The 25,512-nt window shown below is 40.1% G+C and overlaps 2 protein-coding genes across 3 annotated transcripts in view; one reads left to right on the top strand and one right to left on the bottom strand.

Moving 5' to 3' along the window:
- nsd1a (nuclear receptor binding SET domain protein 1a) overlaps positions 1 to 24,332 on the top strand; it is a 34,910-nt gene extending 10,578 nt beyond the window's left edge. Inside the window, exons 6-24 of one of the 2 annotated variants that reach the window (XM_060886590.1) lie at positions 3,428 to 3,540; positions 5,000 to 5,240; positions 5,346 to 5,437; positions 5,528 to 5,581; positions 6,067 to 6,115; positions 6,232 to 6,389; positions 7,979 to 8,110; positions 9,408 to 9,531; positions 12,735 to 12,935; positions 13,098 to 13,277; positions 14,499 to 14,655; positions 14,749 to 14,954; positions 15,078 to 15,190; positions 16,027 to 16,296; positions 17,141 to 17,257; positions 17,583 to 17,724; positions 19,257 to 19,363; positions 19,686 to 19,887; positions 20,249 to 24,332. In XM_060886590.1, coding sequence (XP_060742573.1) covers positions 3,428 to 3,540; positions 5,000 to 5,240; positions 5,346 to 5,437; positions 5,528 to 5,581; positions 6,067 to 6,115; positions 6,232 to 6,389; positions 7,979 to 8,110; positions 9,408 to 9,531; positions 12,735 to 12,935; positions 13,098 to 13,277; positions 14,499 to 14,655; positions 14,749 to 14,954; positions 15,078 to 15,190; positions 16,027 to 16,296; positions 17,141 to 17,257; positions 17,583 to 17,724; positions 19,257 to 19,363; positions 19,686 to 19,887; positions 20,249 to 20,871 — 3,281 coding nt within the window. In that variant the 3' untranslated portion in view covers positions 20,872 to 24,332. Of the gene's footprint in view, positions 1 to 3,427; positions 3,541 to 4,999; positions 5,241 to 5,345; positions 5,438 to 5,524; positions 5,582 to 6,066; positions 6,116 to 6,231; positions 6,390 to 7,978; positions 8,111 to 9,407; positions 9,532 to 12,734; positions 12,936 to 13,097; positions 13,278 to 14,498; positions 14,656 to 14,748; positions 14,955 to 15,077; positions 15,191 to 16,026; positions 16,297 to 17,140; positions 17,258 to 17,582; positions 17,725 to 19,256; positions 19,364 to 19,685; positions 19,888 to 20,248 lie in introns of both variants that reach the window. The other variant, XM_060886589.1, reaches the window with a different exon arrangement.
- gpx3 (glutathione peroxidase 3) overlaps positions 1 to 25,512 on the bottom strand; it is a 257,310-nt gene that overhangs the window by 59,568 nt on the left and 172,230 nt on the right. The window lies entirely within an intron of this gene.

The raw sequence follows: 25,512 nt of genomic DNA, 5'->3' as shown, positions 1-25,512 counted from the left end.
GAGTGTTTTGATATGCCACATGTCCATGTTGTGCTAATGTTTTTTGTTTTCACGTGACATCACGTGACATCATCAGAATACCCGCGAGGCAGTTCCCCTTATTGTTCTGAGTGTTTTGATATGTCACATGTCCATGTTGTAAAAAGTTTTTTGATTTTGCATATTTTGGGGGCGGGGCTCTGGGACAACCGGAAGGCCAGTCGGTACACCAATTTAAAAGTTTGTTCAGAGTATCACCTTAATGGAGCTGGCCGAGTTTGGTGTAGAGAGTTCGAAAGCTTGTCGAGTTATAAACCTCCAAAGTTTATAATGAGAGTCTATGGGAAAAAAGGCCAATTTGAGACCCGGTACCGGAAGTACCGGTACTCGGATCGCTTAGAAAAGTAATAGCAACAAACTTCAGACCAGGGTCTACAACATATCCGAATTTAGTGCATGTGGCTCGAAAGGCCTAGGAGGAGTTACTCTTGATAAATTTTTGTCTAAGCTTAAATAGGAAAACAGAATGTTGGCTTCTACAAAGCGACATAATAATCAGTGCTACTCCGTCCAGGGTGTATCCTGCCTTGATGCCCAATGACACCTGAGGATAGGCACAGGCTCCCCGTGACCCGAGATAGTTCGGATAAGCGGTAGAAGATGAATGAATGAATAATCAGCGCTGCCTTACAGTCACATTGTCCACAACGGGAGCGCAGGAGGAGATTACATGTGATACAGAATAGCATGAAATACCCTTTTATTAGAGAACCGCAGAACACAGTGTAAAAACGAAATATTTTCCTTAATGTACATATATCTTAAAATGTCAAAGTCTGCAAGTACAGTCATGAAGCACAATCGCTACTCATCATCGGTCCTAACTATTACGGTGTTCATTACAAAACCGTCATGAAGAAGTATGTGTTCACTATAACATTTTCGTCTTAAATTTTCGCCCACAAATTAATTCTGTGATTTTGTCAAGGTGTTAACGATCAGTCTATTTGCTAGAAACATATAAATCCTCCGTTGACCCGAGTATGTAATGCTTCATGATGGCACTGCTGGCACTGTTGGAGGATTACGCCAATGGCAGAATAAGGAGAGAACGAGATTTCAGGGACCATGATGATTTCCTGGCCCATTATGATTCCCTAGAGCTGTGCTCTCAGATCTATGTGCTGAATTGGGTCCAGTATTAGAGAGGGCAACACGCCGGAACCATGCCATCCCAGTCCAAATACAAGTCCTCACCACTCTGGGGTTCTTGGCAACCGGCTGTTTCCAGCGGGAATTGGCAGACAGGTTAATTATTTATATAAAAAAAACTATAAGTAATCCTCAACTTTGTGTCTAAGACCTTTTTGTATATGAAATAATTCTAATGGAATCTATCATCTCACCCTATAGGTCTGGTATATCACAGCCATCCCTGAGTGCCATAATATCTGTCGTTTTGAATGGTACTTAATATGGGTAGTCGATACATCAGGTTCCCCTACACTGTGCGAGAACAGGCCGAAATTAAAATGCAATTTGCAGCAATGTCTGGTTTCCCAAATGTAATCGGCGCAATTGACTGTGCTCATGTTGCTATAAGGGCACCATCTGAAAATGAATTTGCTTATGTTAATAGAAAGCATGTGCATTCAATTAATGTGCAAATCATATGTGACTCCAACATGACCCTCACAAACATTGTGCCACGCTGGCCTGGTTCAACACATGATTCCTTTATCTTGACACATAACAGTGTAGGGAACAGACTAAATGCAGGCGCAGTACGTGATGGCTGGCTTCTTGGTGAGTTTAACAATATTAAAAAGTAGAAACTGTAACAATTTTGTTTTTAACATAATTATAACCTGCAGGCGACAGTGGCTACCCCCTGAGACGCTGACTCCTCAACCCATTTTTAAACACACAGAGCGCAGAGGAAACATTATAACGAGGTCCACTCTCGTGCCCGCGCAGTGATTTGCATTGACTATTTATGGTAAAAATGGGCGTGTACAGGGCGGGATTTGAGGCTGGTTCACGTATGCACATCTGCGGGTGATCTGTGATTTATAAAGGGAACATTGCTTACAGGAGTGCATACGCACGGTTTTACAAATCGGAATTTTTTTTTGGCGTACGCCATTTTTGGCTTTTGGGCGTACGTAAACTTTTAGTAGGGATCCTACGCACAGTTTTATAAATGAGACCCCTGGTCTGTAAAAATGCACTTATGTAGACTTGAATACAGATGCATGTATTTTTTAAAAAAAATCCACAATCAATTTAAAACATATAAGGCATTAAATATAGTTAAGTTAAATAGAGTTATCTGGTTAATAAAGAGATCAGAAAAGGTTTACAAACGATCAGAAGCTCAGTGATGAATATCGACAGAATGACAAGAGTTTAAAACTCACAAGATCCAGTATGAGTCCTATTTATTTGTTTTGCAGCCAGAAGTCTATCAGCGAAACTGGATTACGTCTCACAACACACTCATTATATCCGATCCCATTAGAAGCAAAAAAAAAAAAAGGGTTAAAAGTTGTCTGAAAGAAATTGCTGGAGAAATAAAACTCTGCCTGAGAGCATTGTAGAAAAAAGGTGAAAAACACTTTGCACAATTTACACTTTACAGCTTTTATGGTGTTATTTATGCAGTGGGTAGAGTGTCTTTTTTTTCCTATCCTATCATCATGGATACTGAAAAAAAGTGTATATATATATATATATATATATATATATATATATATATATATATATATATATACACTTTTTTTATATACACCCAACCTTGTTTATTTACTGAATAAACACAAAGAATTTCCTGTGGTGGAAAACCCCTTGATCAGAACAAAACTTCTTACAAAAATCTCTTCATATAGAAAAAAACAATTTGATGTTATGCAAATATTTCTCTCTGACGTGAACAAGCTACCTCACCACATGACTAACTAAATTATTTACCATATATATATATATAAGTAATAGGTAAATATAGGTATATATATAATAGGTAAATAATTTAGTTAGTGATGTTATTTACCATATATATATATATATATATATATATATATATATATATATATATATATATATATATATATATATATATATATATTGTAAATAATTTAGTTAGTCATGTGGTGAGGTAGCTTGTTCACGTCAGAGAGAAATATTTGCATAACATCAAATTGGTTCTTTCTATAAGAAGAGATTTTTGTAAGAAGTTTTGTTCTGATCAAGGGGTTTTCCACCACAGGAAAGTCTGTGTTTTTTCAGTGAAAAAAGTGAAAAAACAACAAGGCTAAGAACTTTTGTACTCTGTACTTAACGACACACAGACTAGTACTGTTCTAGTTGAAACTTTTTGGTCGAACAGGAAGGGTTTTGCGTCTGATTGGTCTGATTCGTTAGCGATGCATCAATCGATTTTTCATTTCAGAGAACAAAAGACTTCGGAAGCCGAGCAAGAGGCTGATCGAGTGGAGCGAGGACTATGAGCAAATCTTCATTTCGAAGAAGAAAACGAAGAAAACACCCGAGTCCTACAGAACTGTAAGCTTTACTTTATCTGTGTTGTTCCTAAAAAAGTAAACAATGCTTTGTTTATTTCTTCTTTATATGAATACGAGCGTTTTCTATAAATCTAGCAGTGATGACAATGGGGAGGTGGTGGCTCCGGTGGTTAAGGCTCTAGGTTGTTGATTGGGAGGATCAGAGTTCAAGCCCAAGCACTGCCAAGCTGCCACTGTTGGGCCCTTGAGCAAGGCCCTTAACCCTCACTGCTCCAGTGGTGCTGTATCATGGCTGACCCTGCGCTCTGACCCCAACCTCCTAAGTTGGAATATGTGAAGTAATGTCTATATGACAAAATAAACTCCAAAAACACCACATTCTCAAGCTCCTGCTCTCTGAGCACTACTCAAGCCGACTTAAGTTTTCGACCAAATCATTTCCACATGTTGTTTTTCACATACGACACACTATCATGTCTAACCATGTCTAAGTACAGTATACAGTCTTGTTCCTCACCCTCAGAACGTTTAATCCAGATGTTCTCTCTGACGTCTCCAGATCCGTATTCTCATGAGAGATGACTCTTCAGTCTATATACAAATACACTTTATATTATAATACCGCTTCTTGTTTTATAGTTGCAAAAAGTGATTTGAGGCTGTTTGAGAAAACCCTTCAGATGCTGCGATGTTTGTGATTTCTGTAGTTTCTGAAGTTTCTCAGCTTGCTTTAGTTATTTTTTTAATTTTAAACATTATTCATTTTCTTTGCTTTATAATCTACAGTAATAATAATAAATAATAATATGTTTAATTTATATAGCGCCTTTCCCAAGCTCAAGGACGCTTTACAAGGTACAATATTTCAAAGTGTAACATACATATACGTCGGACATTTTCCCAGGACGAAGGATCACATGCAGCTGCATGAGATAATAACAGAAGACAGGACTAAACACAAAAACATACAGTACAAGAGATAGGACTCTACATAGTACACGATACATACACCACATTTCAGAAAAATGAAGGACTCCTAATACATATGCATTTACTGATAGTGAAGGTTGAAAAGGTGGGTCTTAAGCCTTGATTTAAATTCAGACAGAGTGGTGATGGTTCTGAGTGCAATGGGTAGGGAGTTCCATAGTGTTGGAGCAATGACAGAAAAGGATCTGCCGCCCGCAGAGGATAAACGGTATCTAGGAATACAAAGAAGTTCAGAATTTGACGACCGGAGTGATCGTGAAGGTACATAGGATGAGAGAAGATCGGAAAGATAGGGGGGGAACAGCATTTAGTGCCTTATAAGTGAGCAGTATGATTTTATATTTATACAGTACATTGAGTAAGGAGGCTGTTTACCCAACAGTTTGTTAAGGGTCTAAACATGTTGCAATGCAAGTTTAATGAAATATCATTAAAAGCTACAGTTTTACTTTGACACATAATTTTATACTGTAATTTTCTAAGACGTACGTTGTCACATTTCCCCGCAGGTGTCTTCGATTAATAACACTAACGTCAGCACGTGTGATCAGATCCCGAAACCTCCAGCGGTTGACGGTTTGAGCTTAGCTGCAGATCAGACGTCGGAGTCTTGGATAACGGAACCGTCACAGCACGAAATGCAGCTTGCTCTAGGTAAAGCAGAAGACGTTCTTTCTTCGACACCTTTATCGACGCTTCATAAACCTTCCGTGGTACAGGCAGTTGAAAAGTCGGTTGAAAAGAAAACAGGCAAGTGTTGCGCTGTTTTTATTCATTTATTTTTTTAATGCAGGAGCGCTCCAGCTGTGCTGTGTGATAATGACAGTGTTAATATACTCACTCTTGATCTTACAGCATCTTCAGAAAGAAAAAAGACACGGAAGATCGTGCATAAAGTAACGGACTCGACTGGTGAGGATGAGATTCTCAGGATCCCAAAGAAGAAGGTGAAAAGTTTTCCCACAGCAAACGTTTTAAAAAGAGTCGACGAGTCTTCTGAAATGAATCGTCTGTATTTCTTTTCTCTGTTAAAGAAGGAGTCTAAGCAGCAGAGTCATTGGGAAGAGGAAGCAGTGGTCAACGATGTGCAGGTAACGTTCTTTAAACGGAAAGTCAGAAACGTGAGTTTGAGTCCTGACGACGCTGCAGTCAGGGACCGGAAGAGCAAAACTAGGCGCTAGTCAGCGAGGCGCTAGTCAATCATGGGCATTTGTGCGCTTATGTATGTGAAAGAGGGCAGATAGCGCTTTAGTTCAACTGCCCAGCGTGAGCAGCAGTATGAAAAGATGCACTTGTTTGGCCTCATGTGTCTCACAGGAAGCTTGTGGTAGTCTTCCTGGTTCATAGCCGGGTTATAGTGGAGAGATGGACGAATGTCTAAATTGCGGAGAAATTGACAACAAAAGTTTAAAAGACAAGTGTTTGCTTGCATAGTTTTGTATCACAGCTACAAGCTTAAAGGTTTTATTTAGACATCTGGCCAAACCATCTGTTTCGACCTTTTTGACTCTTTATAAAGAAAAGTTTGCGAAAGCAACAGATTGGCCGGTAAAGACATTATGTTTTTTTTATTTAGAAAAACGAAGTGCCTGGAACCACTCTGTCCGGCCCTTCTTCTAAATCAGGTGAGCGCTCACAGTGTTACTCTTTTCTTTTGTGTGAACAAATCTTAGCCTTTGTAGATCTTTCTTTCTTATCTCCTACCACATTTGGATGGATTGAGTTTATCTCTCGTCTGAAGGTACAACACCCGGACTGGGTGACGCAGAGACGCCATTAAAACAGTCTGCAACGCCTAGCGTCTTCCAGAGCCAAATGCCAGGAGAGAAGTGCAGTCCAACTGAGCCCAAACCGGCCGAGAGGAAACTACGTGACAGCTCGGGACCTTTACACACGGAGGTGAGAAACCGATATAAAAGGAGTCACTTGTTTCAGTGTGAGATGTGTGTTTTTCCCTCTGTTGGGATAAAGCCTTTGCGATTTTGGCCACGATTTAATCATCTGAGACAAATTTTGAAAATCCTAAAAGATTTCTAGTGCCCCTTTTCCACCGAGGCAGTTTGAGTGCTGGTTCGGAGCCAGAGCCTAATTTAGAACCAGTTCTTTCTTTTTCGACACCCAAAGCACCGGTTCTGAACCAGGAAAACTGGTTCTTAAGTAGCACCAAAAACGTTGCTGGTCTAGACTTAAGAACAGCTTGTGTCAGGGGCTGTGGGCGGGGCTACTGTTAGCGCATTTGATAATATACAGATGTTTAAACACTTTTACTTTACCGCGATATGATAACTTATCAGCACACATGATAGTAGGTAATTGCGTGAGTGAATGAGAGTGTGTGTGTGTGTGCCCTGCGATGGGTTGGCACTCCATCCAGGGTGTATCCTGCCTTGATGCCCAATGACGCCTGAGATAGGCACAGGCTCCCCGTGACCCGAGTTTGGATAGTAGATAGCTACATGATAAGGCTAACTTTTTTTCTGTATTAACGATAAAATAACGTTATGTACTTTCTCGATTACAACCTCCGTTTATACAAATTACATGGAGCTAATGAGAATTATCCATGAGCATTAACAGTAAAGCAACATCCCCCCTTGTTGATGTGTTTGTGTTTGCCGCTGCTGCACTAACGTTGCTGTGTAACGTGACACGTATACAGTGACGTCAGACTCGGCTCTGTGACGGCTCTCTAACCTATGGAAAGGCAAGCCGGTTCTTAGAAGGTTCACCAGTGGAACCAACTTTGAACCAGCACCAGCACTAGCTCTGAACCAGCACCCGGATCTTTTTGGTGGAAAAGGGGTATAAAATCCTAGGGTAAAATCTGTGTTGTCGTGGTCACCTACAGCCGAGTAATGGCCGATTAAAAGCATTTCAGGCACTTGCCTTCAGTGTGACATCTCCTATGACGATTTATGATTACCACTGAGATCCTACAATATGGCATAGGGATCATGTTCATACAGTCTGTCAAGCAACAATTACCAAGGATTAGAAAAATCACACACATTATTACACTTACACTTTAAACTTGCACAGAATTTAAAGTGGTTGAAGATAACACCTTCAAGCTTTGAGATGCACCAAGGAATTGTTTGTAAGCATCTCAGAGAGCAGAAATGGGTTTGATGTCATTTACTTTGGAGATAGAAACATTTCACTGAATATATCTCTTCAAGGGAAAATCAGAAATACTTATAAAACACTACAAATTCTTAAAATCCTGATTGTCTACTTATGAGTTTCATATTAACACCAGTGTGGATTGAGACACGACACAGACATTCAATCGTCAACATGGACACTAAAGCAGGAGGAAACTCCATTTTCTGTCCTCAAACCGGACAATAACTTGATAGAAAATAAGAAACTTTTGTTAATGATGTATCTAAATAAATCCCTGACACTCTGGCTAGGATTCACAGACCTTTAGAGTAAATAAAGATGATGAGAGTGTTTTATTCTGCTCCCTCGTGATCTCTCTTCAGGTGTTTGTTCCAGTTCTGAACGAGAGCGTGGTCCAGACCAGAGACTCATTAACTCCTGAAATAGGTCTGTCTAACGGTAAAAAGGCATCAGAGAAAGGAGGCGGAGCCTCACTGAAGGAGAACGTTTGTCAGGTAAACCATCACCTCATCAAAGTGGAGTAAATAATGTGTAGCCTAACAGGCTTAACACATACAATGTGATAGACCTGTAGCTGTAATGACTCTGTAATGAGTTAATGCACTAACTTGTGCTGGATTAGCTTGTCTGCTTGTATCTTAACGAGCGCGCTTTTTGATGCACCTAAATTATTTACCGCATTGTTGTCAAATTGCTTCCTCATGTACCACCTTTGTTAGTCCATACACAGTTCATAAGTTTAAAGCCCACACTAACAACAGAATAGATTTAATGAACTTTACTGAAGTATTAATAATAATTATTTTCATCATCATTTCTTGACTCTCTGTCAATGCCTCTTTGCTTGTTGCTGTATTTGTCTTGACACTTATGGATTTAGTTCACTGGTCAGTTCCGATCTTCTTGGGTGCAATTATTACGTAACTAGTACGTCGTGTGTTAGCTGGGTAGGCATCGTAAATCAGTTAATATACGAATCATTCCACATAATTTACCTCAAGAGGTCCGCTTTGAAGTTCTCAGAGGAATAAAGACGCGCACCAAGGAGAGAAGCATTTCCATTATATATATATATATATATATATATATATCTCTCGTCGCTGTAGGGCGGAAACCTCGTATGTCCAAATTTGGTCAATTTCATATTTTTTCACATATCGATGCTATTGGTCAGTCCCCACGTGGGTCTGTTATTTTTACAAGTTATTAACCAATCTAAAGTCTTGAAAATAGCTTGAGCGCAAATCTCATAACTCCATTGGACACTTCAACTGTCCACCTCTTCCTCACTCCGTGGGAGAGCTTCACGGCATATTTCTCCTCAAGAAGAGTCGCAACGAATCAACACGTCTTCTGAGGTAAATGTCTTCAAAACACTGGACTCAAAGAAAAAATCTTGACCCCCGCTAGTTCTGGTGCTCGTCTGAGGACAGGAATTTAGCACAAGACAATCCACTGCAACGCGGACTAAACCCTGTGTACTGCAGATAAGATACGCGTTTTTTTAATTTCCTGAAAAATAACGGTTTTGGAGATACGAGGATTCCGTCTGACAGCGACGATATATGTAACTCCTCCCCCATCATTCAGTGGCGATGCTTCACCGTTGCTTTGAAAAGTGTATTGCGAGAACTCTCTCTGAACTGCACGCGTGGCGCACACACACGCACACACACACGTCCAGCTACAATAATGTATCATATTAATTTGAAACAGCAACCCAGAATATTTGTCACAAGCATTGATTAAAATGGGTGTGTGTTTATGACTGGTGTATGTTATTTTTTCTAGGTGTGTGAGAAGACAGGTGAGCTGCTGCTGTGTGAGGGACAGTGCTGTGGAGCGTTTCACCTACAGTGTATCGGCCTCAGCGAGACTCCTAAAGGACGCTTCATCTGTCAGGAGTGCACTTCTGGTGAGCTCCAAATGATCCTACTCCTTACTACTGAAGTGTTAGTTATGAGTAGGTTGTGTTCACATACAAGGTTGATCCAATTTATTATTGTTATTATTTTTTTGTTCATTATGAGTACAGTCATATAACATATTTCAAGTTACATATAATGACAATTATTTCAAGTGTTTTATACACAAACTTTGTTTTTTGAAGAAAATAAAATGTATATTTATTACCATTTATTATGTTTATGGATATTAAACAAAATACATGCAAATTTGCAAGTATATATATATATATATATATATATATATATTGATATATACACACACAGGGGGCACGGTGGCTTAGTGGTTAGCACGTTCGCCTCACACCTCCAGGGTCGGGGTTCGATTCCCGCCTCCACCTTGTGTGTTTGCATGTTCTCCCCGTGCCTCGGGGGTTTCCTCCGGGTGCTCCGGTTTCCTCCCCTGGTCCAAAGACATGCATGGTAGGTTGATTGGCATCTCTGGAAAATTGTCGTGAGTGAATGAGAGTGTGTGTGTGTGTGTGCCCTGCGATGGGTTGGCACTCCGTCCAGGGTGTATCCTGCCTTGATGCCCGATGACGCCTGAGATAGGCACAGGCTCCCCGTGACCCGAGGTAGTTCGGATAAGCGGTAGAAGATGAATGAATGAATGAATATACACACACAAGTATATAACCATATATTTATCTACACAGTAATCATTATCTGTTTATTTATAACAACAAAATCAGGGCATGTATTCATAAAGATTCTAAGAATGATCTCAGAGAGCTCCTAATTCAGCTTAAAAATGTCTAACTAGAATCTTATCTTAAGAGAGATTCAGGACCAAACTCTGAACAAGGAATGTATAACAACGTTTATCTTAGAGAGGAGGCGGGGCTTAACACGTTACTAGGTGACACATTCTTTTGAAGACTGTGATTGGTTGTTCAATAAAAAATAAAAATAGGAGCGCTTTTAAATTCTGGTCTAAAAGCCTTCGCTTTGTCTCTATGTTAAGTTTTTTGAGACCATATCGTGTAAAGATCATGTAGGGATTAACATCTGTATATTATAAATGTAATGTAAATGTAAACATCTCAGAAATGTCATAGAGACACATTATATTGTTTCTATGGTATTTATAGATCTTCTAACATTTTTAAACTACATCTATATATTTACAGATATTTACATTTACATGCTCTCTCTCTCTCTCTCTCTCTCTCTCTCTCTCTCTCTCTCTCTCTCTCTCTCTCTGTGTATATATATAATGTGTGTGTGTGTGTGTGTAAATAATGCTTACATGATCTAATCTGTATCATCTTATTAACTCACTGTCATTATTAAATATTGTATACGATACATTTCTTCTCCCTCTTCACCTTTCACCTCAGCTCTTTCACCATTTTCTCCTAACATTTTTTTGACCTCATTTTAAGTGTTAAGGTGCTTTATGAATAACTTTTATCTTTACTCGGATCTTCTCTTTAATTCGAAGGGGAAACACCCACATTTCTTAGAATTACGTCACTAGGAGAGACTCTTAACTCTAAGAATCTTTATGAATACGACCCCAGGTATTTATTCAGCCCATTTCCTCTATTTTCCCAGGTAGTTTCATGATTTTAAAAACTTTTAAAACACAACGGTTGCTGATATGCGTAAATGAATATAACCAAAAAAACATTAGTTGCAATTAGAAAAATTCTAAAATTAGAAAACATGTCAACTCTCGTCTGCCTTGTTAAAAGTTTAGGATTTGGAAACTCGGTGATCAGAATAATCTCAGTTTCAGTTGAGGAGTCATTCATAGTGGAAATCTGTGAAAGCAGTTAAAGAAATGATATGTTCTCTCTTCTGACATGAATCATTTTAGAATTATTCACTACAATTGGATGATTAACAAGTCTGACAGAAAACAGAACCTTTCATAGCTTATCTTTTTTTAGTCGCTAAAATGTTGAGGTCATAAATGTGCAAGCTTACTAGTTTTACTCTTATTCCAATGCAGCATCTTTCCCTTCGCATTTCTGCTGTTGAATGTAGAAGCAAACGCTGACCGAATGCTTGCACATTACATGCCCAAATGATTAAATATAAGGAGGAAAAAAATACAGGGCTTAGAATAGATCCTTGCAGGATACCATATTGCATCTAAAGAATCTCTTTTAACCCTACAGTCTTAAAAAAAAAAGTGGATTTATATACAAATCTGGGGTTCTATACTTGGTCAATAGAACATTTTCTCCCCCAAAAAATAGTCCTATGTGGAACCTTTGGAGAGCAGTGAAGCTTTACTATTAAAACGGCACATTTTTACATTTACGTTTACTGCATTTGGCAGACATTTGTATCTAGAGCGACGTACAAAAGTGCTTTAAAGACTCTATTGTTGAATACATTTCCACTGGTTCATTAGGTTACAGACTTAGATTACCATCAACCATTACCATTACCCGTAAAACATACAGGGAAAATAAGCTGTAGATCAAGTGTTTCAGGACGAGGTAGGTCTCACCCAACTTTTGAAGATGACTCAGCTGTTCAGACATCTAGGGGAAATTCATTCCTCCGCCTCGGTGCCAGAAGAGAAAATAGTCTTGATTTATACCTACCTCTTACCCTGAGTGACGGTTAAGCTATACATGTAATTCAAAAGAATGTATAAAGTGAAGTGGGTGCAATTACTTTTGGAGCTTTATCTCTGTGCAGATGACGATGCAAGATGCTTTGAAATGATGCGTATATGAGTGACGTATTTTTAAAAAAGATCCAAGAATTGATTTAATGCTTGAAGTGATTCCAAAATGTAGTGAAGCAAAGTGACAAAACACTTCATGCAGTGTTTGTTTGTTGAATTTTACTGTCTAAGAAGAAAAAAAAGAAGAATATCCTCTAAATTATTCTAAAAAATTACTATCCATGTAACCATGTAAGGTTTTATATATAGAAATATTCCTTTTAAATGTTCACTGGTAATAACATGCAGGTGAAAAGGTTTCGTCTCTATACGTTTGGGCTTTTTAGTTCGGGTCTGAACTAAGCAAGATTCGTGTCTTGAACATGAGCGTAAAATTTGCCCTGTTTTAGTGAGTAGATTCATGCTGTGTTCACCATCACTGGTAAAAAGCTTAACATTTATTGTCTCTCTCTCTCTCTCTCTCTCTCTCTCTCTCTCTCTCTCTCTCTCTCTCTCTCTCTCTTCAAGGTGTGCACACATGCTTTGTGTGTAAGCAGCCAGGCGAAGACGTCCGCCGCTGTATGATCCCGGTGTGTGGGAAGTTCTACCACATGGCGTGTATAATGAAATTTGCCCCCACTGTCCAACAGAACCGAGGCTTTCGCTGCTCTCTGCACTTCTGTCTGTCCTGCTATATCACCAACCCCACAAACCCCTCCAGCTCTAAGGGTGAGTCGCCAAGTCAGGTGGGGTAAATACATTGTATATAACACTGAGGGACTGTAGGTGGAAATCATAAAGATTCATATTCATCTGATCCAGCTGTGTGTGTGTATGTGTGTGTGTGTGTGTGTGTGTGTGTGTATGTGTGTGTGTGTGTGCCTGTTACAGGTCGCCTGACCCGCTGTGTGCGCTGTCCATTGGCTTACCATGCAAATGACTACTGTATGGCTGCCGGCAGTGTTCCTCTGGCCAACAACAGCTTCCTGTGTCCCAACCATTTCACCCCCCGCAAAGGCTGCAAGAACCACGAGCACATCAACGTCAGCTGGTGCTTCGTCTGCTCTGAAGGTCTCACCTCACACACTGCTACACTAAAGAGCTGCTTCCAGTCATTAAGCTCTGCTTGTCAAATCATGCTGGTTTGAACCTGCATATAGTGTAAGATCTTAAAATATCTGAAAATTTGAGGGACAAAAAAAGAAATGAAGAAACTAGCATACTAGGTTATATTATAAATCCAGTTAAGGTATCGTTAAAATGAATTGATTACAGTTTACAAACATTACAGACTGCACCTTTAAACATTACAGACTGCACCTTCAAACATTACAGACTGCACATTCAAACATTACAGACTGCACCTTCAAACATTACAGACTGCACCTTCAAACATTACCGACATTACAGACTGCACCTTCAAACATTACAGACATTACAGACTGCACATTTAAACATTACAGACTGCACCTTCAAACATTACCGACATTACAGACTGCACCTTCAAACATTACAGACTGCACATTCAAACATTAAAGACTGCACCTTCAATCATTACAGACATTACAGACTGCACCTTTAAACATTACAGACTGCACCTTCAAGCATTACAGACTGCACATTCAAACATTAATCTGCACCTTAAAACATTACAGACTGCACCTTTAAACACTACAGACTGCACCTTCAAACATTATCGACATTATAGACTGCACCTTCAACCATTACAGACATTACAGACTGCACCTTCAAACATTACCGACATTACAGACTGCACCTTCAACCATTACAGACATTACAGACTGCACCTTTAAACAGTACAGACTGCACCTTTAAACATTACAGAAATTACAGACTGCACCTTTAATTATTACAGAAATTACAGACTGCACCTTCAAACATTACAGACTGTACCTTCAAACATTACAGACATTACAGACTACAAATTTAAACATTACAGACTGCACCTTTAAACATTACAGTCTGCACCTTTAAACATTACAGACATTACAGTCTATACCTTTAAACATTACAGACTGCACCTTCAAACATTACAGACATTACAGACTGCACCTTCAAACATTACAGACTGCACCTTTAAACATTACAGACATTACAGACTGCACCTTTAAACATTACAGACTGCACCTTTAAATCACTGCAGTGCTTTTTGTATCAATGTCTTTTACATGCTGAAAATCCTCCACAAACCGGGGACATTTTTCCTCCAAAGGAAGCTTTAGTCATTTTAGAAACATGTTGCTGCTATGTAATATTCGGGTTCTGGTTTAGGGGGCAGTCTTTTGTGCTGTGAATCCTGTCCTGCTGCCTTCCATCGTGAGTGTCTGAACATCGAAATGCCTGAAGAGAGCTGGTACTGCAACGACTGTCGCGCAGGCAAGAAACCCCACTACAAAGACATCCTGTGGGTGAAAGTGGGCCGCTACAGGTTGGTGTTCTGCAGCGTTTACTCCAATCATTTCTAAAGCAAATGGCATTTAAACATTATGTTTTAACTTGCCGGCCCGTGTGTTTCGATCAGGTGGTGGCCTGCAGAGGTGACTCAACCCAAGAACGTACCCGAGAAAGTGTTACGCATGAAGCACGAGGTTGGCGAGTTCCCCGTACACTTTTTTGGCTCCAAGGACTACGTGTGGACCTACCAAGCTCGCTGTTTTCCTTATATGGAGGGCGACGCCCACAACAAGGAGACAATGGGCAAAGGCACAGATGCTGTCTACAAGAAAGGTGCTCAAATAAACTTTAAGACATTTTAGTCTTCTCTATCAAGTCCTGCACACTTTAGAACTGAGTCTCATCAGTTAACCTGTGTAGCCTGCATTTTTCAAATCCATCATTGTCTTTCTACAGCTTTAAACGAAGCTGCTGAGCGATTCCGAGAGCTCCAGGCAGAGAAAGAGATGAGGCAGCTTCAGGAAGATAGGAAGAACGACAAGAAGCCCCCACCATACAAACACATTAAGGTGGGTCTACTTCTATTTTTTTCTACTTTCAAGACTCATAGCTGCACTTGAGGTCAACAAACATCAAAGGTGGGGTGCGCGGTGTTTAAGAAATGCTTCGGAAAACTGAGTCGGGCCGACAAACAAAACAAACGTGTAGCCAATGAGCAGAAAGGGGCGTGTCTGGTCAATATACGGCAGAGAGAGTGTTCAGTGCGCATGTGTGACATTAGCAGAAAGTGATTGATACATTGACATGGCGGATAAAAACGAAAAGCGGAAAAAGGCTTACGATAAGGCAAGAAGCAGGACACGTGTTAATATAGGATCAGCTTTCCAGCGCTGGAGAGAACTGAAGGTCTTCCACGTGAAACGGAGCTAAACCTTTCACGGTACAACACACAGTACTACAAAAACACATTTGTATCACCATAGTATTAGTCATTGAGTTCATTTATTGATAAAAATATCCCCTCGGCCAGCCGCCCCAACAGGTTCCGCCATAATAGTTGCCTGGGTTATGTATGTATGTGTGGGCGGAGCTATCAAAACAGGGGTGACACCCATTTGGGTTAGGGGAGTGTTTGTTTTGGTGATTTCAAATGTCAACATTGGCTTTCAAACATCGTGCAGCGCACCTTTAACACAGCAGACAAAGTGACAATATTTTTACAAATTATTGAAATAAAGTAGATTGTATGCCGTGTTCACGCTTTATTAAATAAAAACACTTACATTTGCAAAGTGAATTTATGCCCTACATTTATTGATCCATATGGTTAAGCTTTGAATATTTATTAGTGCTTCACAACTGGTTTTATTTACATACCCGTGTTACTCAATTTGGCTTCCTCTAGGTGAACCGACCGATAGGAAAGGTGCAGATCGTGACCGCGGACCAGTCGGAGATCCCGCGCTGTAACTGCAAGGCCACAGACGAGAGCCCGTGCGGCATTGACTCGGAGTGTATCAACCGCATGCTGATGTACGAGTGCCACCCGCAGGTGTGTGTGGCAGGAGAGAGGTGCCAGAACCAGTGCTTTACCAAGCGCGAGTACACTCCGGTGGAGATCTTCAGGACACTGTCGCGTGGCTGGGGACTCCGTAGCATCCATGACATCAAGAAGGTAGGAGGGATTTCCGCTCTCTTATGCTTTATGAACTGGGATAACCAAATGATTTCTGCAGTTATTACACTTTCTGTTAACTGCAATGGAAATGAAATGTTATCAGAATTCAGACCTGCTTCACATCATGGTGTCTTTTGCCTCCCTAATTCTCCCTCATCTCTAATGTTTAGATATCTGGACTCGTCATTGGCCGTTAGCTTTACTTAGCGATAATAAACGTGTGCGATAGACTGAAATGTGGCTTATCATAAATTACAGGAATTATACAATCAACCTAAATGGAACACGTACAAATGATAACGTACATAAAATAAATCGTAAAAAATTGATTTATAAGCCAAAAAAAAAAAAAAGGAAACGTAAAGTGATCACAACAAAGGCTTCAGTTCTTTACTAAAACTGAAACTCTGGATTTTGTTTGAGCTCTGAGTTTCCGAGTTGGTCTCAATGGTGGAATCAACGACAGTAACGTCTTTTGTTAAGAACAACAAAAAGCAAATCATGATTGTTTTTCATTTTCTACATTTTTTCAAGTAGAGTTTAAAAAAAAAACCCTGTATATAATTGTTGAACCTTCTAATAATCTTCTACAACCAAACTGACTTGAAGACGTAAGACTTCTTTACTCATAAATACGAACTTCTCTGGAGCAACCAATCAGCGAGCTAACGATCTAACACTAGAGGAAGGAACCAATGACAGGATGGGGCAGAGACTGAATCTTATGGATTTCATCGCCATGGGAACTGCGACGCAAAATTGCGTATTTGTGCATGTTTATATTTGTTCACCTCGTACACGTCGAATCTGAAGAGAGCGTCTGTGCTCGCTGCTGTTTCAGGGTGCTTTTGTGAGCGAGTACGTGGGTGAGGTGATCGACGAGGAGGAGTGTCGCGCCAGGATCAAGCACGCTCAGGAGAACGACATCAGCAACTTCTACATGCTCACGCTGGATAAGGCGAGTGTCACACGAAACATGACGTCTCACTCCATCTTCTGTACCTCACTGAGTAATTAGGCAACGACGTCTTACACGACCCAGTTGTCCAATTGCTCGTCTTTGTTTCTTTATATAAAACCGTTCTACTTCTCAACACTAAAATTCTGTGTAAGATTATCAAATACTGAAAGACAACAAATGAGTTATGAATCATTTAATCATTAAAAAAATCATTTCGTTTTGTTTAAACTGACTGAAAATGTCCCATAAGCTGATTTCCATTAAACCGTTATCAGGTTGTTTTCTGATTCTCAAGCGTGAGTCGTGTTTGTCCTGTGTTTAGGATCGCATCATTGACGCAGGGCCGAAGGGAAACCAGGCACGCTTCATGAACCACTGCTGCCAGCCCAACTGTGAGACCCAGAAGTGGACAGTGAACGGAGACACGCGGGTCGGTCTCTTCGCCCTAGTCGACATTCCTGCAGGTCAGAGAGACTTTCACTTATTACCCCATCCTCAGTTTCATTCACCTCATTCTTGGGTTGATCTCTGCAGAGCTTTTCTTGCATGAATTTCGAATTCAAAATATTACTATAGTATAATGTATAAAGTTATTGTCTTGTCTCGCTGTTTTAATGTTTCACATATTAGATGAGGTGCACACACACATTCATTTGGAGCATAAAACAAGTTTAAAGGTGGGGTCTCCGTTGTATGAAAGCCAATGTTGACATTTGAAATCACCAAAACAAACACGCCCCTAACCCAAATGGGTCCCACCCCTGTATTGATAGCTCCGCCCACATATACATATGTAACCCAGGCAACTAATGGAAAGAAATGTGTCTTTATCATAGCTGAAGGGAAGAACAATACGATTGTAGATAAACAAACAAGCAAAAATGACACACAAACATAATCATGTAAAGGACAAAGACATATATTAGTTCTGTGTAACAAAACAAAACCAACGTTACTCACCTATCGAGAAGGAAAAAAGCGCCTCGGCGTCTTAAGTAAAGTTGGTCACATATTCACAGATTGGAGTTTCCCGAGTCAATAACTCCTGAGCTAAACACTGTTACTACACAAAACACGGTTGTAGCTGCGTCTCTACATTACTACGATAGAAAAGAGGTGTTATTTGTGTAGTAACAGCGTTTAGCTCAGGAGTTATTGACTCAGGAAACTCCAATCTGTGAATATGTGACCAACTTCCTGCTCCTTCAGTTCTCTCCAGCGCTGGAAAGCTGATCCTATATTAACACGTCCTACTTCTTACCTTATCGTAAGCCTTTCTTTGCTCAATGTTAAAACCGCTTTCCGCTAACGTCACACATGCGCACTGAACACCCCCCCCCCGGCCCATATTGACAAAACACCCCTTTCTGCTCATTGGCTACACGTTTGTTTTGTTTTTGTTTTGTTTGGCGGCCCAACGCAGTTTTCTAAGCATTTCTCAAACAACGGAGACCGTACCTTTAAAGCAAAATAAATAAATAAATAAATAGTTATTAAAGAGGAACTGGATTGTCCATGAGTTTAAAAAAAGAATAAAACAGTTTGCCTGAAATAATAATAATAGAAATGAAAATTTCAGAATATTTATACAGTTTAGTTCTGTTACATAAAGAAAAGAAGGAAAATTAAACTTTTAATCACTTTTAAGTGATTTTTTTTATTCTGATTTTTTGCACCAATTTCTTTGTTTTTTTTTGTTGTTGTTTTTTTGTCTAATTAAATTCAATTTAGGTTGTTTTAATATTTTATTTTAAATTGTTTTGACATTTTGATTTAAATTTTAAATTTGTACACTTTCAATGTATTTAGAATTCAAATGATTATATTTCTTTCAAGCCGCTTTGTGACAATGTCCAGTGTTTAAAGTGCTATACAAATAAAATGGAATTAAATTGTGTGTAAAAAGGAGGAAGGGTTAATGTCACTCCGAAAGGCTTTGAATTCAGTTGTTTTCATTCGTGCCCTAGTTCAACGGTTACATCCCACTGTCTTGCAGGCGTCGAGCTCACCTTCAACTATAACCTGGAGTGTCTGGGTAACGGCAAGACGGTGTGTAAATGTGGAGCGTCCAACTGCAGCGGCTTCCTGGGCGTGCGACCGAAGGTACGGCATGCGGCGTGGGTTTATTAATGAACAGTGACTGATCAGTAGATTAGGGATTGAGCAACAACACACACACACACACACACACACACTATTATTTTACTACAGGCTCTTGTTTTTAATGAGAACTAGGTTTGAGTTATGAATTACAATGAATACACTTGACTTGTTTAATATGGGTACGATTTCATTGATGTTTCTTTAATTTTTTCGTTCATTTAGTTCATAGAACACATGCACTAACAGAACGCGGCACGCTCTGTACACACCCTAACGTTCTGACGTGTTGTTACACCTGTACACTCATGTGCTGCTGTTTCAGAATCAGCCCCCGTCTGAGGACAAGGGCCGCAAAGGGAAGAAAAAAATGTCTACAAAAAGGAAGAGTCAGCTGCAGGTGGTGAAGGAGCGCGAGGATGAATGTTTTTACTGCGGAGACGGCGGGCAAATCGTCTCCTGTAAGAAGCCCGGCTGCCCCAAAGTGTACCACGCCGACTGTCTGAACTTGTCCAAGAGACCTGCAGGTGAGAACAGAGGCACACCACCACAACTCCAACATCTTCGCGTTTGCATTCACAAAAGTCAAAATGTTGATATCAAACCCATTTCTGCTCTCTGAGATGCCCCAAGAAAAAAATGAAGACTTTATCTTCAACCACTGTGAGGTTATCCCAACAGAGTCCTGACTCATTTTAGATCAGACTCTTTATTTATTTGTTTACACTGATGGCCCATAAGTCCATTTTGAACACCAGTGTACTGGTAAAAATGCTAACAGTTGAAACCTCAGTGATTAGCGTGCTCCAAAATAACGAGCTGCATGTGTAAATCCAGACCCAAATGCCTGTATGATGAAGCTCTGTGTGTGTTGGTGTTTGCTCTTAGGTCGTTGGGAGTGTCCTTGGCACCAGTGTAACAAGTGTGGCAAAGAGGCGGCGTCGTTCTGCGAGATGTGCCCCAACTCGTACTGCAAGCAGCACCGTGACGGCATGCTGTTCATCTCCAAGCTGGACGGCAAGCTCTCGTGCAGCGAGCACGACCCATGTGGCCCTGATCCCCTGGAACCTGGAGAGATTCGCGAGTACATCCCGGGAATGTGCATCTTATCCACACCACCCAGTACATCCCAGTGTAGTTTAACCCCGCCCTCCCCCAAGTTCTACATCCCACCTGCACCTGTAAGAACGTCCTACGGCAGCCGGCAAGTGCCCTTTGACGACGAGGTAGTGTTGGAAGAAGACCTGCTTCCCGCCACTTCTCTGTCTAAAGGGGTGAAAGACGACGCCATGACTGAGGTAGAGGATGGAGAGGTTGTGGAAGGGATGATCGGCGGTGAGGACGTAGGACTGGAAGTCATCGGAGGCGAAGACGAGGAGGTGGACTGTGAGGATTTCGCAGATGATGGCGAAGAGTCGGAATATGATGAGGACTATTGGTATGAAGACGGAGGCACCGACAACGACTTTGACGCTGAAGGTTTAGAGGATGAGTCGTATAGGGGGAAGTGAGCAATTTGTGTTTACTATTCATCCATCCAGCCATCCATACATCCTTCTATACAGTCACTCACTGGCTCACTAGACGCCGTTGGCTGTCGGGCAGCGAGATCGGCCAAGTGTCATTTCTCGGTTAGTTACACTTTGTAGCCTGTAGGAACGAAGCAGGGAATCTGATCTCACATAAGCGCTCTTACCTGGAGATCAGCTAGTGCGTGCTCAGCTGGATGCAATGCCACTCTTTTTGACTCTAACAGACCTGGGCAACATGCTGAGCTTGAGACAGATCCAGTCAGCTTGCCTTCTTTACCCAAGTCCACTTGGGACTGGAAAAATTAAGTGGTGCTGTGGACCTTTGGCTGTTCAGTCAGACGGTCTGTATCGGGTGTAAAGTTACTGTCTGGTGCTTCTTTGTGTTTCTGTTTCGTTTTGTCATCTCCACCTACTGTTTACATTTTTATCTTTAGGAAAACCATGGATGGGGTCGGATATTAGACAGCTGGTTAGCTCGTCATGATGACACTGTGTCTTAGAGAACGCATGAATTGGGGAAAATATAGACTTTTATATGGTTAACACTGGGTCTGATGCCATAGATTGGGGTTTGGGTCATATTATTCACACAGTGCTCAAGTTAACACACACACATACATGGAAATATATTTTTCATTTAAAAAGCTTCGTCGGTTCTTCCATAAAAGACAGATTTTGTGAAAGTGAGCTTTGGTCCAGTGGTTATTTAAGGATAACAGGAAGCGTTTTCGATCCAATTCTCGGACGTTTATAGATTGACAGAGAATTTAAATTAAAGAATTGATATTCTGGTAGTCTAAATCTCACTTGTGTCCAAATGATACTTCTCCACTTTAAATAGTATTTGAGATGGAGTCAGATGTTTCTGGATTTGGATTGGACCGACAAGCCGTCATGTCAGCGATGCACTTTTGGTTACTGATCATCCTTTTAAATATAATCAGTAAGCTGGTCCTGTGTGTCCCATTTACAATTTGGTGACATTAAATTAAATTAGAAAAAAAAGCATTTGGCAATCACAAGCCCTAACAGTGTGGATTATAAAAATAAATGAAACATGTGAGCAAGAGTAGAGACAATGTCAATTGTAAAAAGCGCTATACAAATAAACTTGAATTAAATTGAATTGAGTACAGTAACAGTTTAAGTGCACTAAAAATTCATTTAACTGGACAGAAAGACCTGCCTTTTGCTGTGAAGATGAAACTAAAGCAAAACAAACCTAAATGACTGCAGCTTTAGTTTTACTTTAAGATTTATCACGACATTCCAGGTAACCGGCGTGTTTTCTGCACTACACGTTACAGGACAGACCCTCCAGGATAATCAGAACACCCACAGATTTGGTATCTTAGTGGTTAAGGTGGTGGACTAACGATCAGAAGGTTGTGAGTGCGAATCCCAGGTCCATCAAGCTGTCATTGATGGGCCCCTGAGTAAGGCCCTTAACTCTCAATTGCTCGTTTGTATAAATTGAGATGCAATAGGCGTCTGGCGAATGTTAAACATATTTAAACCGCATGTGTCAGGAATCACATCCCAAGAATCCTGTGCTTTTAATTTATATAGATAAATTCAAAAAGCGGGGGGCACGGTGTCTTAGTGGTTAGCACGTTCGCCTCACACCGACAGGGTCGGGGTTCGATTCCCGCCTCCACCTTGTGTGTGTGGAGTTTGCATGTTCTCCCCGTGCCTCTGGGGTTTCCTCCGGGTACTCCGGTTTCCTCCCCCAGTCCAAAGACATGCATGGTAGGTTGATTGGCATCTCTGGAAAATTGTCCCTAGTGTGTGATTGCGTGAGTGAATGAGAGTGTGTGTGTGCCCTGCGATGGGTTGGCACTCCGTCCAGGGTGTATCCTGCCTTGATGCCCGATGACGCCTGAGATAGGCACAGGCTCCCCGTGGCCCGAGGTAGTTCGGATAAGCGGTAGAAGATGAATGAATGAATGAAATTCAAAAAGCACAAAAAGACTTAATTGAGAACTTTTGGCCACAGCGATCGCAAAAAATCCTGGAGGGACCGATTTATACGAACAGGCTCGGTCTTCATGAAAGCAGTTCGGCAGACAGACAGACAGACAGACAGACAGACAGACTACTCTTCCGAAATACTACTCTTCAATTCTACACTTCTAATTTACCCTTTTTTTTAATATAACAGAAATTCTCCATTTTTTTTCAGGGTTTTGTAAAAAAAAAAAAAAAAAAAAAAAAAAAAAAAAAAATTTCCAACAAACTCTAGTCATGGACCGTAGAGCCACACGTATTAAAAATAAAAAATTGGTTAACGAGAGTTAAGAATGAAAAAGTCTTTTTTCCAGACTGGTACTTTGTTTAAATAGTTTCCTCACTTTGACAAACTATTCTTCCGTTTACTCGTTGCTCAATATCTGTTCTGTCACATGGTTTCTACAACAATACCGACACGGTTCTGGATGTCTTATTGTGAGATTAGACAACAATTTATACTTCGGTAGACACTTAATACAGAGCAGGAAGAGTGAGATTTAAAAAAAAAAACGGAAATCTGAAATACAAATTGCTAACAGAACGAAAGCTAGCAGAAGAGTTAGCGTTTGAGATGAACTGGTTTCAACCTTAGTGGCAGCCTTGTAGGATATTCCAATGAACTTTGACCCTGGCTTAGTAACACACCCATTAGATAATCACAGGTTTGTGTCTGGTTTATTAATAGCATAGAAGGCGTACCTCAAGGGTCAACATTGAGTCCTCGTAGACCTTCTGTATCTTCTTCATAAAACTTTAAATCGTTAAAAAAAGAATGAAACTTGTGGATTGTATATTGATTTTATTTTCCATTCGATCTGACAATGAAAATACATTACAGGACTTTTGGAATGAAAAAAAAAAAGGACTCCCAACTAAAGCGAGAGACCGCTGTTCCAAATGAAGGACACTCATTTTATTTTTATTTTTTTTTTTAATTATTATTTCAAAAATGTTCTTGGCCTCACAATCATTTCTCTTTTGATATTCACTGAATGTTAAACTTCCTGCCCCACTTGTTTTGTTCTTTTTGTTGTAATCTTTACAGCAGCCATTTTTCTTTTAAAAAAAAAAAAAAAAAAAAAAAAAAGAGAAGCATGTTTGCTTTCCTTTAGTCTTTTCATATTTATGGACTTTGTAGAATCAGTTCTCACTGTTTTACACTTTTGTTGTACATTTCTGTGTGTGTGTGTGTGTGTGTGTGTGTGTGTGTGCGCAAATGCGAGCATGTGTGTTTTTGTATGGCGTGTTAGCTGCCGAATCCGAGTGTGCTTTGGTGCTGCGAAGAAGAAGAAGAAGACGAAACGTACACCGGGTTGGTCTGTGGAAAGTGGGGCAATGTCGGTGCTGCCATGTTAGAAGCCTCTTCAACTGTACTGTACTCCTTTGTGTATATGAAAATATTATAAGTAAAGTTTTACAGTAGAGACATAGTTGTGTGTCAGTTGAAATCGACTCTTTTTTTTATTATTTTAAGAAAACAGCAATATTGTATTTATTATAAATATCTGTATGACGTATGTATGTATGTACTGCACTGAGACGAAAAAATGAAGACCTGACTGTTAGAGAAATTTAAGTGGTGGATCTGGAGACAACTGTGGGAGCACCGGGTCCGAGGAGGGACAGTGTACATCGGATTGGATGCCGCAAGAATAACAAGACCAACACACACACACACACACACACACACACACACACACACACACACACATTGGACATAGTAGGGTAGACCGTGCTCCTTTGTGTTTGGGTTTTTTTGGACAGTGATAGGAAACTGATTATACATCTGTTAGTGATTTTGCATTGTCCTTTAGCTTTGTGACCTAAAACACACACAACAAAAATCACACAAACTACATCTTTGGCAGTAAATGAATGTTAATGAGTGGCTGGCACAATTCTTATATAATATATAATACCTGAATAACAAGCCGACGTGACCAGTCTTAGGGGTTTTTTTTGTCATTAAGACAGCAAGTATTCTTGAAAAATACACTTCATGCAGGAAGGAAGATGGTTACGTATCTTAGACATGTGATTTTACTGTTATCCTCTTGTTATAATCATATCTTTATTTCAAGCCTACGAGCAGTCACGTTATCTCAGATAGACGGAAATGAAAAGAAATCTTATTAAGATCAAAATAAAACTTATTAAAAGGAAATTAAAAATTTATAAATGGTTGGAAAAAACTCAATTATATTTCATACCGTTTCTTAATTTTATTGTTGATTATTAATTTTCTATAACATCAGCTGACAGTAATTATTCTACTAAAATAATGCAACTAAACACGTTTCTGTATTAATGGTTCTTAACGGACTTGTATAGCAGATGAGATACATGCTTGCTAATTGCTTCAAATGTTCCACCATCATTCCTGTCCCAAAGAAACCCAAGATATCAGGATTAAAGTCTACAGACCTGTGGCACTGGTGTCTGTCGTCATGAAGTTCTTCGTAAAACTGGTTCTGGCTTATCTGAAAGACGTCAATGGACGCTTAGTGGACTCCCTGCAGTTTGCTTATCGAGCAAACGGGTCCGTGGATGATGCAGTAAACTTGGGACTGCATTACGTCCTGCAACACCTGGAAAAATCGGGGTTATGCG

The sequence above is a fragment of the Tachysurus vachellii genome, chromosome 14, assembly GCF_030014155.1.
Source record: "Tachysurus vachellii isolate PV-2020 chromosome 14, HZAU_Pvac_v1, whole genome shotgun sequence".
Lineage (NCBI taxonomy): Eukaryota > Metazoa > Chordata > Actinopteri > Siluriformes > Bagridae > Tachysurus > Tachysurus vachellii.
This window is presented reverse-complemented; position numbering and strand designations above follow the sequence as displayed.